This window comes from Anneissia japonica, unplaced genomic scaffold, assembly GCF_011630105.1.
Source record: "Anneissia japonica isolate Jap-2015-1 unplaced genomic scaffold, ASM1163010v1 scaffold287769_len469884_cov163, whole genome shotgun sequence".
NCBI lineage: Eukaryota > Metazoa > Echinodermata > Crinoidea > Comatulida > Comatulidae > Anneissia > Anneissia japonica.
The window spans coordinates 332993-349592 of record NW_022734345.1 but is presented as its reverse complement, the minus strand read 5'-3'; the positions used below and the strand labels follow the sequence as shown (position 1 = coordinate 349592).

The 16600-nt window shown below is 34.7% G+C and overlaps 1 protein-coding gene across 3 annotated transcripts in view; it reads right to left on the bottom strand.

Moving 5' to 3' along the window:
• Positions 1-3737: 3737 nt before the first annotated feature.
• LOC117116374 (MAP kinase-interacting serine/threonine-protein kinase 1-like) overlaps positions 3738-16600 on the bottom strand; it is a 21898-nt gene continuing 9035 nt past the window's right edge. Inside the window, exons 1-8 of one of the 3 annotated variants that reach the window (XM_033260396.1) lie at positions 11497-11732; positions 8778-8846; positions 8451-8571; positions 8175-8303; positions 7937-8034; positions 6613-6871; positions 5972-6492; positions 3738-5780 (exon numbers count right to left, since the gene is read on the bottom strand). In XM_033260396.1, the coding sequence (XP_033116287.1) occupies positions 5454-5780; positions 5972-6492; positions 6613-6871; positions 7937-8034; positions 8175-8303; positions 8451-8571; positions 8778-8846; positions 11497-11559 (1587 nt within the window). In that variant the 5' untranslated portion in view covers positions 11560-11732 and the 3' untranslated portion in view covers positions 3738-5453. Of the gene's footprint in view, positions 5781-5971; positions 6493-6612; positions 6872-7936; positions 8035-8174; positions 8304-8450; positions 8572-8777; positions 8847-8980; positions 9131-11496; positions 11733-16600 lie in introns of those variants that run through there. The other 2 variants (XM_033260398.1, XM_033260397.1) reach the window with 2 other exon arrangements.

The following is a 16600-nucleotide window of genomic DNA, read 5'->3' as shown; positions in this document are numbered from 1 at the left end:
GCAAGCTAGTGTAGGGCTAAACAAATACAGGGCCGTCGGAACCGCACCAGCTTTGGCCGGAACACTTTTTCTCAATCACATGTCTCCCTCCATACCACCAATTAAAAATCCCTTTTGGAACCAGCATTTTAGCGGTCTTTAGCAGCTTTAGTCTCTAATTTGAATCCCTATTTCTTGTGTTTTTTATCTAATCTAATTGCAAACCAGTGTCAAACAAATAAACTGATAAGATAAGAATTGATCTGTTAGCCAATTGCAAACCTAAGGTGAACTTGTGGAATAACAGCCTGTGCTGATAGTAGGGGTGGCTGAAAATACGCAAGCTAGTGTAGGGCTAAACAAATACAGGGCCGTCGGAACCGCACCGGCTTTGGCCGGAACACTTTTTCTCAATCACATGTCTCCCTCCATACCACCAATTAAAAATCCCTTTTGGAACCAGCATTTTAGCGGTCTTTAGCAGCTTTAGTCTCTAATTTGAATCCCTATAATTAAAGACCAGCTTTATAAAAGTATATCTTTAAATATCTCTAGAGGGAAATTAAGAAAAGATATAGTAAATGTATTGTTAGAATGGATGGCCTACAGTTAGTGTATGCTGTTATTATTATTAATGCTTAAACTATTTCCCAGTAGTCAAGTCACACATCAAGTCCTGTGTCCCTACCTAACCATTACAATATTCTTAACAGCACAGTCCATTCAATATGGAGCACTGATACACAAAACATCATCTTAATTATATCTATCATCATCATATTTTTTTTAATGCATTAAAATTGCTATAGGCCTATATTTTTATGTATCAGAAATAATGTATTTATTGAATGAAGGAAACATTTTTAGTTGGGTCTGCCAAAACCATGATATTATACATTACGGTAGAATTTTTTCTTCCAAGTGTTTTGGGATGAATTACTGCATGCCACACACAAAACCTTCGCTCCATTTAATGAGAAAAATACTATTTCAATGTCCTACTAAAACTATTGGCATTCAATACAGAGCACTGTACACAGAACGTAGGCTTTTGATGTATTTTGATGTCTGTAGTGTGTAAAAAGACTAAAACCACTATACATTTTAAATAGTAGAAATTTTCAGTTTGGTCTGCCAAAACCATGGTCTTTTGGTGTCTATAGAATCCCTATAATTAAAGACCAGCACTCAACAGGGGACCCAATTTGGAAGAATCCACATCCGAGAGATCTGTTTAAATGAGTTTTCTTATGACATTTTTGCTGTGCATGTTGATAACCAATAATGATTGGCATTAACTGCTACGCAGACAATTGATATTACAGTATAAAAAATTGATAAAGCATGCAAATATCATCATGAATTTGCGGAGATGGGTTATTTGGGGGAAATTCGTGCTTGCTTGCGGGCCAGAATGCGGGAGTCCTTCCTGCCAGTTTCCAGGAGACTCCATTCTGGGACTCTACGGGAGACTGGAACTCATGGGTACTAAATGTGGTCTTTAGATTTATCTATTTAGGTGAATTAAAAAATAATACATTAAATGGTGTACAGTAACTGCATGCTCTTCAACTTGTCTTTCCATTAAAATGTTACTAACATTGTCTCTAACATTATCGTCATTCAATATACAAAATGCAATACACAAAACAGGGCATTGACTAATATTTCTACGTCTGAGTCATACATAACACAATTTATTGTAGAAAAAAAAATGCATTAAGATCACTGTCTATTTTATATTTGGTCTTTACTTGGAGGGGAAATTTTCAGTTCTACCAAAACCATGGTCTTTAAATATAGGATATATTTAATTGGAGGCAACAGCTGATAAAAGATAACCATCCAACGGAGGCCGCAGAAATGTTTCTGGAAGGACTGTACTTATTTTAATGAATATACACTACTATATTATGTGCATTTACAGTATTATTAATGTTCGTATCTTTTTAATGTTGTATAGGCCTATATATATATTTTAATCCACCATGAGCTTGTTTTGTATTGTACATTTCAACTTTATTGACAATCCTTTATTTTAATATTGAAGATTGATACATTTTTAGAGGTATAATATAAAATAACAAATAACTATTATAAAATTTTGGCAAAGTATAATGGCCAAGCTGGCCCTGATTAGTCCTATTCCGGTTAAAATTTAAACCCTTAAATTAAAAGTGAAAACATCATTTTTTTTAAATTATGCATTTATTTATGTGCTATTTCCCCACTGAAGAGCCATTTTTTTCAACCATGGTGAAATGTTACACAACACCATCCACCCACACCCACTCTTATTAAAATGGCCGGACCACTTGCAAAATGCTTCCGACGGCTATGAAATATATCCCAATTTTGCAAAAAAATAGGTTTAAACTAAAAGTATGATTGCTTTTCCAGGCATGTTACTAATAACATAAAAAAAGAATTTAACATTATTAATTACAGTATAGTATTAATATAATATAAATAAAAATAATACTAATGATGATGGTGATGATAATAGATTAAATAATAAAAGTACAACCCTCTAACTTCAGCCCTACAATGAGGAGCGCCTGATTTTTAGTTTAAATATCTGTAAAAATAATGGTAGTTTCGTGAACACTGTATAGTATAATTCACAAAAGATCAGCTGTGAATAAACCCTCTTTTTTAAAGTCTAAAACTCCCTTATGAAAAATAATGGTATGGTCTAAAAATCAGCTCTAGATGTTCCGATCTGAGTTTTCTAGATGTAGAAAACTGTGTTTTAGTTTGCCGAAACCCAGTGTGTTGCGTCCATGGCCATTTTTCTGAAACCCAGCTTGCCAAATTCAAGTTCACAGAAATCATGACAATCCATTGCCGAAACCAAGTTTGCCATCGTACAAAAGTAGGGACATATTATGCTGACAGTATTACTGTGCTGTTGAAAATACAGTATGATGGTGGGTCAGGTAGGAGCCGTATTTATATAAATTAAAAGGCAAAATATTGGAAAAACAATGAAATGAAGGATTTTACGTTGTATCTTAAGAACAAAAATATACACAAATTTTGTCAGTAACATTCAATCATTCATTTTAATATTAAGTACTGTAATTAGTAGAGTTGCCTATCATACATTAGTGGAAATTATTTTAACGAAGGTTAGATTAATGCCAGAAAATTTATGAGGGCTTTGGTTACATTAATGCATTCAAAAAAATATTCAGAAATTATTTTCATGCCTCATCTAACCGCTGTAAAATAATTTCTCCTAGCGTATGATACGCAACTCTAATGATTATTATATACAAACCTGTTTAATAATGTCACTAGCAGGGGTCAGGGAGGGCAAATTCTCCTGCGCCACTTTTATAAATTATGCTTAACTGACCCATTTCATCGATTTTTTTTTTTGCTACTACAGAAACATGCAGCGATCCCATCGCGTCGGCCGGCACCAGCACTGCGTACAGATAGTGTCATGGTTTCACTGCTTTTAATGGATTTCTCCACAGTGGGTTTGGCCAAAGTCGACACGGCAATCGGGCATTCTGGCAAACTGGGTTTCCCCGTTCTCAGCAATCTAGGCTAGATCTAGGCATTAGCAGATCTGAGGGGGTCGGGGACCATATCATGGTTTTCGTTGGCAAATACTGTAGATCTCTCTGAACTGTCCCAATTTTTTTTTTGTCATGGTCTCATTGTTGATCGCCAATTTAATTGTGCGCCAACTTAATTGTGGCTGAGAAGGCTGAAATTTTTCAAAAGAAAGTAAACTATAGTACAAGTACAATTTCTTTTAATATTTATTGAGTCGAACAAATTTTAAGACATTCCAAAAAACAATTCTCTATGCATACATTAACTGAAATTAAATGTGGGCTTTATCTAGTATAACTAGTTCAAAAACATTGCACGGTCGCAAATAGCTACATCAATAAAATAAAAATAGGAAATCTAGACTAAATTGAAACTCCTTTTGTCCGAGAACCACTATCTCCTTTGCACCATAATTTATTCTTAATTTTAAGTAAAGCTTAAATTCCTGAGGTTATGCCATGGCTTATGTTTTCTAGTCTTTAAATTGGATGAGAAGCACAACCAATGTACATACACATTTATTGGCTTACACCCTTGTATTACTGGACAGAGATTACAAACAATTTCTACCAGCAAAGGCAGAAATTTATGAAAATTAGCCAATATAGTAAGATATCAAGTTGATTCACCATACTGTATTAACATTAATTTCACAAAACAACAATGAATGCAACCATTATCTGTCTTATTCTGCTTAAGGCCACCACAACACCTTTACTTTGAACACTACATAATACTGTCTGAAATTTCAAGTGCAAACTTGTGCTTATGAAACTAAATACTTTTTTTTATAATTTAATGCCAAAATTCTTAAAAACAAATAGAAGACCTAGATACCTTTTGAAATTCCTTCCATAAACTTTTATACATACGGATCTATAATTAAAAATTGATATGCAAGATTGTTTAATGTTCCACTGTCATCCCATTTCTCTGTCAAACACTTTCTTACCATTACATAATTGAGCTAAACAAACCAACTGTCAAATAAAGATAGAAGTTATGTCATCAACATTCACAACGAAGATTAAACTCCTTGCTCCTGCAACAAATAACATTTACCTAAAATACAACACAAAATGGAATTTTGAGCTCCCTGTTCAAACAAGGAAGACTTGTTATAATAAAACACCAGAAATATTGTAATGGCAAGAACTGATCAAAATATTCCATTAGAACCATTTATTTACAAACCACTCACAACACTTCAATATTTAATATGAAAATAAAAATGTATGTCTTGATAAATTTCTCATTTACGGACAAATCAATGTCTCTGCTAACATACTTCGCAATCCTACAAACGTAGCCTGCCTGGACACAATGTGGTACCATTTCCTTTTGGAAAACTCTGTACAAAAGTTTTTTAGCTTTTATGTACAAATCAGTATCAATGTACAATATCAATACAGAAGAAATAGGCAACAAAGAGTAAATTGATAAAAGAACTGATTGCAAATATGACCAAATAGAACACATAGGTCAAGGTGGACAAGAAACTTCATCCAATAGACCTTTACTAAAGAAACAGATTAAAGTGGATAAAAGAATCTTATTTTCGATATCTTTAAAATACAAAGCTATGTAAGCCTTAAGACGACCAAGCAACTTGCCAACACTCAAATTGACAAAGGAAAACAGTAACGCACAAATCAAGCGCAACACACAAGATCATTGCTGGCAAATAATAAAGATAGTGTGCTAGGGAATGTTAATTCAAAATTAAATTCTTAAAGGCACTCTTTCCAAAAGTATCATTAAAATATCAGTAACATCAAAATAGATTATTTTTTTTTCAGTGAATATTAAATTACTTTGTACAAGATAGAGTTAGAGTATCTAATTCAAATGGTCAGGTATTTTGTACATTTTAAGTATCTTTTAAAAACTTTCAATGACTTTTTCTAGATCTCAAAAGATATTCCACCCAATTCACTACTTGTACTACGAACAGCAGCTCGGCGTCTTGCCAGGCTCGAGCTCCCTGGGGGAGACAACCTCATACAGAAGCCTGCACTGCTGGCCTCAGACTGCTCTGTCTCGGGGCTTGTACCAGCTTCATCTGGACCAGATCGTTCTCTTTCATCAACAATAGCCGGAAGAGTAGTGTAGTTTTCGTATTGCGAGACCATCCTGTTTACTGCGACAGCATCTGCTGCAAACTGCGATAAATCTTTTGCACTGTTGTTACGTTTCATTATAGAGGGTGTCAGCAGAGGTGTGGTGGGAGCCTGAAGAAAATTCATAAAAAGATATAAGTATTAACAGTGTAATAAGATATGTATAGTAACATTTAACAATGTTTTATTATTTTGTCTAGCATAAATAAATGAACTTATAAAGTGGACCTATTTTTTTTTTTAGATAATGGGTTGGTTGGGCTTGGGCAACACAAACTTTAAAGAAAAATTATGCAACATACCATTTTAACCCATGGATGTTCTAGCACCATACTGGCTGTGTAACGCTGACGAGCATCACGCACCAACAAATGAGTTATCAAGTCTTTGGCTTCATCCGAGATGCCGCCCCATTCACCTGGTGGAAATTCATAAACTCCATCCTGGATACTCTGGAGCAGCATGTGCTGGCAATCCGAGCAAGGTTCCCCACGCTCCCATCCACACTCCTCTCCGCAAGTACCCGTGAATGGCGGTTGCCCGCTCAACATAATATAGAGGATGACACCAAGGCTCCACAAATCGCACCGCTTGTCGTACGAGGTAGTAAGCTCATCGTCAATGAAGGCATTGACAATCTCGGGAGCCATGTATTCGGCAGATCCAACAGGGGTGAGAAGCTCTGGGGTGGTTACTGGGGAATTGCACTTCATATCTAGTTGCATGCGACTGCTAAGCCCGAGGTCACAAATCTTAATGGGTGAAATTGAGTGTCGACTTTCACATAAAATGTTCTCTGGCTTTAAATCTCGGTGGGCAATACCTGACGAAGAGAGAAATTAATTTTATTAATTTGGTAAAAACCCACACTACCAAACTACTGTACTCAATTATTCATTAAACTTAATTTAAATTTCCTAAATCAAAACATGCTACTGATTACCTTTATGGTGGAGGAACTGCAGGGCACACGCAATGTCCCGCACAACGATACTAGCTTCATACTCTGTGAATGTCTTGCGCCGTTCGATGTGGTCCAGAAGAGCACCGCCTTCCATCTTGGGAAATACCAAGAAAAAGCGGTCATCTTCCTCAAAGAATTCAAACAGTTGCAAGATATTCTTGTGGCCTTGACAATGGTACAACGTCTCAACCTCACGGAACACTTTACTTCGACTGTTTCCAGATCGCTTTTCAATAACCTAAAACATAAACATTCTATGATATTAGTGATTAATATATTTTAGTATTAAATATTGAATTTATCTGCAACAGAAACATGTTTTGCTTGAAATTTATCTTTAATCTATTAAAGCTAACCATATTTTAAGCTAAAAAAATGTCCGATTATATTGTTTTCCTTGAAATTGTTGAACATGCATAATTTGTTTGAAACCGAATGTTAATTGGTAGATAAAAGAAATCCAATTAATTCAATTAAGATGCCAAGTGCATTTGATAAAGGCCACGTATGCTAAACACTAGGCACTAATAAACAATGAATCATTAGCCAAATCTGTTAATGACCCAACACAAACATTGATCACGCCTCTCTGAAGAGCACACCTGTGTAAGTATATATCTCTGTTCATAAAGGATTAGGTCATGGTACATCACCGCCATGGGTGGGTCAACTTATTACAAAGCATACTAAAAATATGTTTAAGCCATTGATGTGTTACAAAAAAAAAGAAGAAATTCCGACTGAGTCACTACTCTACAGTCAGGCAGACTTTAATTGCTTTGTTCATTTACTGTTACGCATTGTTGAACATATTGAATGCTGCAAATTGATTGGACAGATTGTGATGTCATCAGTAAGTAATCTTCTGTTGAGCAGTCCCAAAAAAACAATGCAGGTCAAAACAATAGATTTTCTCTGCACAAATACATTGTGTTGTGGGGTCAAACTAAGTCATCCAGGCACAGAGACATTTATCTTGGCCATGGATTTTTCCAGAAGGGATACATACCATTAACATTATTACTCAATTGTTAAGCTGTTTTTATAGACAAATCCTTTCTAATGAGCAACAGCATACCTTCTTAAATTGTAACATTAATGGTCAGAGACTTGTAGAAAAAGTATGGTCTATGTGTTTTGACTAAAAGATTATCTATCCATTATAGTACCCAAGACGACTAGAAAACCTTACAGTAAAATATTGCAGAGGAAGCAATATTATTGCATCATCTTCCTGCAATTTAAGACAACTCCTTATCACAACAAACATCTTTTATGGATGATCTCAAAAACGTTAGCTTACCTTAACAGCATAGTGTTTTCCAGTCTGGACATGTATACAAGTCTTGACACTGGCATATGCCCCTTGACCTAACAAATCATCAGTCATCATGTACACATCTGAAAAATGACAATATAATTATAAATATAAAATAAGAAAATTTTTTTGTTAAAAAAAAAAAATTACGACAGTATTTTAAGTTGGCGACCTAGCAAAGTAAAACTATGCATTCATAAACATTTTAAATTAAAAGATGTACCTTCAAATTTGTTGTTGTATCCATTTATCGATGATCTTTGTTTCTTTCTTCTGCGGCGCTTTTTGTTCGTGTTTTCTGGAATCGGGATTGATGGGTTAGCATCTGATGAGGACGAGATTGCCATAGATTCTAAACAATGTAAAAAAAAACAAGTTTATGAAATTGAATTTTATTAACCTATGAATGTTGTAGAGAAAGAAACACAAAAGAACTAAATCTTATATCAAATTGTTTTTTACAATAAATAATATAAGATACTAAATAATAACAACTTACCTATTGTTAAGGGAATGTTGTTGTTCTTATGGTTGTCATTGTAGCATGGCTCAACAGCAAGTGCTGTTGGCCGACTCGCTGTCCGAAAATTATCATTCAAAGGCATATTATCACACTTTACCTAAAAAAAAAACCATAACCTTGCTTGTTTTAATACTGGACAAAAACAATCAAATAATGTACTAAATAATGCAAGGTAAAATTTAAATTACCACCACTATATGCTCCAATACAGTTTAACTCTTTTATCAGGAAAATTTATAGTGAAAAACATTCTATGAAGTTGAAATATAATATAATTTACAACATAAAGATGAAAGAACTTACTTCACAAAAATTATTCATCCTGTTGTCTTCACAATTTCTTCTAATAGGTATGGTAGTAGTAGTCATATTCTGAAAAAATAAAAATACAGACACTTAAATAAAGCGTATGCACTTGACTTGCAAAGAACGAGCAAGGTCAAAATCTACCTCTCACTTTGTAATCAAATGCAAGAAAACAAATTAATAAAGGTAACTTGACTTACAGTATTGCACACTAAGTAATATTGCACAGAAAGCCATACCCAGGAATTGCACTGGGGTAGAGGAAAGAAAGAGCAGATTCAGAATATCCTTCCGTCCACCTAGAAAACTTGATTGCATCTGATCAAGAAATAGAACCCGGCCACCCTTGACTTGCCTACATCATCACAATCATGAATCACACAATAGATATTTGCAAACAATCAGAGAACAAGGCACAGCTGAGAGCAACTTGAACTCCCCAACAATAGATATATTAGCCAATCAGATTGCAACAAGGTAGGTTAAGCAACAATTCACCGATTGGTCCAAGAGGAAACATGTGACCAATTAAACCATGTATAATAAGATCCGGAGAACTGCTATAAAGGCACTATGAATAGAGGTTATCAACCTAGTGTTAACAGCAGCATTGTTAACAGTGTTGCACAGCATCATAACTTCAAAGAATATAAATTTCTTCCACACTAATGAGCATAATAACTACAGTATGCATGAATTACAAATATTGCTGGTCCACAGCAAAAAGACTACACTGTTTTGGACACTGAAAAATATCAATAATTATTACTGCAATACGGATCAAAGCGTACACTGGTGGTGTAATTTATTGAGAATGAGAAATTAGTGTGGTAGTGTTTATTCTCTATGAGTGACAGTACAACATGTTGTGGACGTAAACGTGAAGACAAAAAACTTAAAGACACAGGCTCCATCACACCTCTTGTTCTATCACATTTTAAATGTATGTATGTTTATACCTCTAATATGGTTACTTTGTGTTTTAATCCAATGTCCATGTGTAACTCTTGAATAACAAACTACTGTACTGTATAGTAATTTGCATTCAGAATATTCCCACCAACACTGGTTTCCACAACATAACATTTCTGATCAAAAAGGGGAAACCAATTTTACACTCTGCATAAAAAGTCACTGAATCATTCAAACATGCTAAAAAACCCACATAACCCATAATTGTCCAGAAAAGGAAATAACAATGACGAAGGTTAACAAAAAAACTATTAGCATGCGTTACTACACACGGAACTAAACAAATACTCTATTTATAGTTTAAGGGAAATTGCTGAATACAATTATCCTTATTTAAAAATAAACATCACATCATTGGTGTTCTGGAAATTTCTAAAGTGTTCATTGACAATGTAATTTATGTCATCTTGAAATATGCACTTATTGGCACTGGTTAGGTGGTGTACTGTAGGCCTAAGTACTGTTAATCATCAAGGGAAATTTAAAATGTGGAAAGTACAGTTAGTTGGAAAGTACAGTCCTACTAACAGGTTTTGCACATTGAGAAGAAAAGTAATTTTGTCATATCTATAACCTAATGACAAGGGAAATTCCAGAGTTTACTACAAGTAATTTTAATATTATATAACAATGATTTTATATTGTATTTTTAAGAAATCTAATTTTATTTTAATAGATTTAATCACCAAGTATAGTATAAATTATATAAGTATAGTATTTTTGTTTTAAAAAATTGTCTAGTAGGTTTTGCCTCAATGAATAATCAATAGTCAGTCCGAATACTGGGTAGCTGTCAACAAGGTCATCAAGCGCCTAGACCAGTGGTGGCCATTAAAATGGGTCGGAGGGCCAAAGTTTTATTTTATTCAACTCCGAGGGCCACACCCAAACTTTTCAGCTGACTTCCAAAACCTTTATGCTTTTACTATTAGTTTGTACAGATGATTGGTGCTGGGCCGCCAAAAAACAAGGCGTTTTCTAGCCAAGATGATTAGTGGGCTGCAAAAAACAAAATCAGTGTCGGCTGCACTTCACCCACCTGTGGCCTAGACTATTATTTATGTCTAACTAGGCCATAGGTGAAGTTCAAGTTATATTATTGGCAAATACTTGACCCAGTTATTTATAACATACAATTGTACACAGTAATTCAATTAAACAAACAACACTGTACAAGGCGAAGGTTTATCAGCATTAGCAAGCTTCTTATTTGTAAATTAAAAAAAAACTAGGCTATGCCTAGGTAGTATAGGGGTAGATATCTACTTTAACAGTACTTACAGTACAGGCATAAACAGGCTGTACTGGAATGGAACTACGATTCGCGAACGACGTGAATCAATGAGTAACGATACTTCCGGTCACGAGAAACCACCTTCCTAAGCTACCTACAACTACTAGCTTAGGCCTACTACACAATACTATCTAAGCCTATATTGTATTTGTTTGTAGATTACAGTATAATAATTACTTTTGCTGGGCATAGACTGCACACCACAGTGATGTCCTATTAGCCTATGATAACTCTTTCTTAGTCTCGTCTTGAAATTCGTCAAAAAAAAAAATGACACCAAACACATACTAGGCCCGGCCTACATCCTATAGCTAGGCTAGTATATATTAAAAAATATATATATATATTTAAAAAAAAAACAAAAACAAAAACAAATCCATAAACAAAACAATCAACATGATTTAACCAGGCCTAGCCTAAAGCAAGGCAAGGCCTATTCTAGTAACTTACACAATTCACGAATTCAGCAGATAAAAAATAGCCTAGATTTTTATAAATAGCTCCAATGATCATCCGTAACCTTCAAATAGTAGTAACAATCCGCTTTCCTGAAGTGTGGGTTTAGTAGAACTAAATGCCTTCATGTCTCCTAGGCCAGCCATTTGAGTACGCAAGCCATGATTGTAGTTGAGAGAAGATAGCTGATGTGTTCGCATTGCAAAGAGAATGTAGAGTGGCAAAAATACGGCTGACGTAACCTCTTTATAGTAAACAAACCCAAAGGTCAGAGTAGCTAATTTGATTATGAATGTCCTGTGATGACGTGTTTGAGTCATTTGATTTCAACGCGTCATCATACGGACTATCCCATTACAGAGAGTTATGTTATCTTCATGTATAATTAACAATTTCTCTACAGTCAACCCAAAATCTACTTCGATTATTTTTCCTACACCGATTTTTTTTTATCATTAAGTTTTCCTATCATTATTTGAGATTTTTTTAAAGACTAACAAAAAAACTTGATATAATTGAAAAAATAAGCTCCCTTCTGTAATGGATTATCCTGTATTATTATGAAAACAGCAACGTTCCAGGGGTTTCCACGTGATAGATGATGTGGCGTGATCACTGAAAAACAACTTCCAAATTCACGTGCCTTGGCTAACGACCGCACTGCATACTGTATTTATTTTTGGTTATGAACAGCGAAGACATAGGCCTACTAAAAACATTTAATGAATCGATTTTCTGTTTGTGTTGTGTAGTCATGCATGGCCAAGTCTCCTGTGTCCTAGTCCAGGACCTGGAAACTACCTATCTTAATACTGTAGTTACCAACAAGAGAGATTTGAAATGCGTGTAAGTCCCCGCAAAGCCCGGGAAGGGGGGGGGACGCGGGACTAAAATTGACAAGTTCATTACAACGACTCAATACAGATGCACGCAGTGCATGAAGAATACAAACTACGCGATGATGCAATGATATCGTTGTTGTGTCATAATCGTGTCTAGTAGTGTAAATGGGGCTCGAGGGGAAGTTGCAAAAATTGAGAATGGTCGAACTAAAACATATCTATTCCAATGACATATTTATACGGTAACTTATAGTATGGGGATAATTTGTCACCATCCCCTACTATACCCCAACCTATAATCAAAAGGATCAAAACGTTTTTATACTCTTTTTATTAGCAAAGTGGGCGTGGTCGATCTTCAACTTAAAAGTTCCGAAAGTAGCTCCGGGGAGGGGGAAGGAATATAATTTTTTTTCTCCCCGGCGGAGGGGGGGGGGGTGCTTGGCCAGCTGGCGCCATCCCATGAGTGGCGGCGCTGGTATATATTTTTTGGGGGCTGAGCTGTCTGACACAGGGAACTGAGCTCATAGGCTTAGCTGGGAGATGGGTTTGAAAGGGTCCCCCTCCCAAATGAGATTTTTTTAAGAAGCAACCTCTGAATGGCCAGATAAACACACTTTCTGACTGTGGCAGACATCTGTTGGCTTGGCGTGGGCCTATTTTTATATTTATTTAGTCCGAATGCCTGATGAGCTCTGTCCTATGGAGGTGGGGGAAAGATTGATCTGTCTGGTGGGGGACAGATCAAGCACCGCCACTAATTCTGGTTTAATGGGGTTTCATCTAATACTTAAATTGGATGGAGTGTTTAATTAAGATGGAGTTTTTAACATTTTCTAACTGAAGAAAAAAAATAAGAAAAGGCCCATCTGTCTACCTAATAATTTTTGTGTACTAAAAGGACCTCACCCTGTCTGGCCTTACAAACTTGAAAGAGTTGGTTACACACAAAAAAAATGATATCTGTGTTTTTGGAATTTAAAATGTGTTGAGAATATTTAAGAGATTATTTTAATATAATCTGTCATTGTACTGAATACATTTTTTAAAGAATTATCTGAGATTGTAATAAAATTTCCATTTCCATTCTAAACTCAGTTTTCAAAGTTTCAGGGTCCATCTTCATAATTTGACTCAAAGAATAATTATTACAACATATACCTGGTTAAGTTTACCTGCTCAACACTCGATGTCTATGTAAAAAAACCAAAAAACACTTGGGAAGACAATGTCAGTGCTCATCTTTAATATATTTCATGGAGCCATGTACATTTGAAAGTAATCAAACTTGAGTGAGGATGTAAACAATGGCGATTGTGGTAAGTCAATGCCCTGCAAGATAGCATGCTACTTGGCATGTACACCAACCAGCAATTATCAGGCCAAGGACACCAGTTTCATTGACCTCCAATCTTTGTGTTTATTTTATGTAAATAAGTAGCTGGGTCTTGAAGTAATGAATCAGTTGGGATATTATCTAAAGCAAGATGGTGGGGGGGGGGTGTGAAAAGGGAGAGGCAGTAAGTTATCGATATCCTGGTTAGAAAGTGTAATGCATTAAAACATTATGCCAGAAGGAATTTTACAAATTGTTGATTTAATACTGAGGGCTACCGTACACCAGACGTTTTCAGATGTGCTTGCAAAAACCTTTATGTACACCTTATTATTCTGTTTTAATAACTCTTAGAAATGATTGGTGTCTGTATACCGTAAATAAAATCACCGATGGGCTGAATTTGGCCTGCGTGCCACGCTCTGTGTTTATTTTATGTAAATAAGTAGCAGGGTCTTGAAGTAATGAATCAGTTGGGATATTATCTAAAGCAAGATGGTGGGGGGGGGGTGTGAAAAGGGAGAGGCAGTAAGTTATCGATATCCTGGTTAGAAAGTGTAATGCATTAAAACATTAAGCCTGAAGGAATTTTACAAATTGTTGATTTAATACTAAGGGCTACCGTACACCAGACGTTTTCAGATGTGCTTGCAAAAACCTTTATGTACACCTTATTATTCTGTTTTAATAACTCTTAGAAATGATTGGTGTCTATATACCGTAAATAAAATCACCGATGGGCTGAATTTGGCCTGCGTGCCACGCTTTGTCCACCAGTGTCTTTATACAGTATTAATAAGACTGAGTGATCGACTATTTAATGTAACAAATTTTAAAAAAATAAATAAATTCCTTGGTAAATCATTATCTTTGGAGCACACTGGCTGTTACAAACAAGTTGATCAAAGTGCACCCCCTATAAAATAAAATAATAAGTAAATCCATGGTAAACCAGTAAATTGGAGCACATTGCTTAAATAATAATTCCATAATAAAAAGAATCCAATAGGATTTTTAATATAGTAAAGTACTGTACTGTATAGTCCAGCAGATAATTCTGCACTCTTGATGTCGACAGAAGCATCTCAATCAAAAATTTTAGACACTCAACAAAATAATTCTTTTCCGAATTACACAAATTATTTTTCGAGGGGTGTTTCTCGTGTGAGAAAGAATAGGCAATTAGTCGGTTTATCCAGGTAAGTATTCACGAAGTAGACTGCTTAATTTTGATATTATGTCCTTGGTATTCTTGCTGTAATGAATAAATAAAATAAATAAATTAATTAATGCTTGATGGACTGCAAGCATTTAATATGGTTGTTAAGATATAAAATTCAAAGAAGTGTCTCATTAGATACTGGAAAAAGAAAATTATAATTTATTATTCATTCTATCAGAAATGCTATTAAATTTCAAAATAATAATAAATAATTTCAAAACTAAAGCAGTTCTATATTATAAAAACAAAAACTCAAATATAAATCAACCATCCAGTACAGTAAAAATAAATTTTACTCAAAAATAAATACTTTTAGTACTCCAAAAGAGGTATTTTCAGACATTGTAAAAAGTTTATTATTGCATCATATCTGAATTGTACAAGTAAATGCATCACTACTCTACTAGATCTTAATTTATTCATGACCCTCAATGTCAAACAGTCCTCAGTTTCACTCTCAAATGCAATGCACTAAGGAAAACACAAAGCACGGATGATCCGTGCACAGAGGAAGTAATCGCTTTAGGTGGGGATTTTGTACATGTATTTCTAAGCATACTACATCCTGGCAACAGCTTTAAACCAGAATAAATGATTGGCAAAGTGCCAAACATTAAAATCAAACATTGCGTTACCTTTGTTATTAACTTATTTATTTTTCTTGAAATGAACACCCCTCCCCCCAAAATGACAGACAACAAAAATGGAGGCAATTAACGTATTGTGTTGTTATTTAGATGTGTTGTAGCTCCACATTTACAGAGAATTTAAGGGGAGTTTTGAATGTAAAGGTATCCTTTTTACATTAAAAAAAATAAACGCCACCCTCGGATAAACGCCTTCCTCAAAAACCCTACTCAACAATAGATGCCCCAGTGCATTTATTGAAATAAATACGGTATGTCATTATTATGAGAATTAGAAACAAAATAATGTATTTAAAAAAAAAAAATGAAATTCTGAATAGCATTACTTTACTTTATTAAAATTTCACAACAAAAAACTTGAATATCAGACAATCACCATTTACACTGTCGTCAATCAGTGGGGAACGGGGGGGGGGGGGGTAGTTAATTTTATTTTATAAATATTAGTTTGTTATTAAACAATCCGATGACACAGATTTTTGGTTTGTACTTTTTTTTTTTATATATATCAGAACACATTTTATAAGAACACTTTTCAGGCTGAAATTGAAACTAATTGAGGCTGAGGAAAAATGATAAATGAGGTTTTTATTTAAAAAAATAAATATATAAAACTATTATCTATCTGTTTCTTAAGATTCTTACTGACTATGTAATACCCTATATGATACAGTACAGTAATATACAGTACTGCTATAAAATTACCAATTTTCTATATTTGGAAAGTGTGTAAAATAGGACTGAAACCGGCAAAAAAATAAGACAAAAAAAAAAAGTTCATTCTGGTTCTTTAAAAGAAAGTGTAGATCTATCTATTTTGAATTATTTAAGAAGTGGTACTGCCATTTCTTGGTTTACCAGGGGCAGACAGGCTTTTGGAAAGTCAAGAAAAAAAAAAAAAAAAAAAAAGAAGGAAGGAAAAAGAAATAATTGATCGCCCAAAACGCCTCAGAGGTTATTTTCTGATGTTTAGAAAACAACAATTTTGCGGGGGAAAGCCCCTGTAATGTTGTCTCGATTGGTCCCATTTTTTCTCTGGATCCGCCGGGGG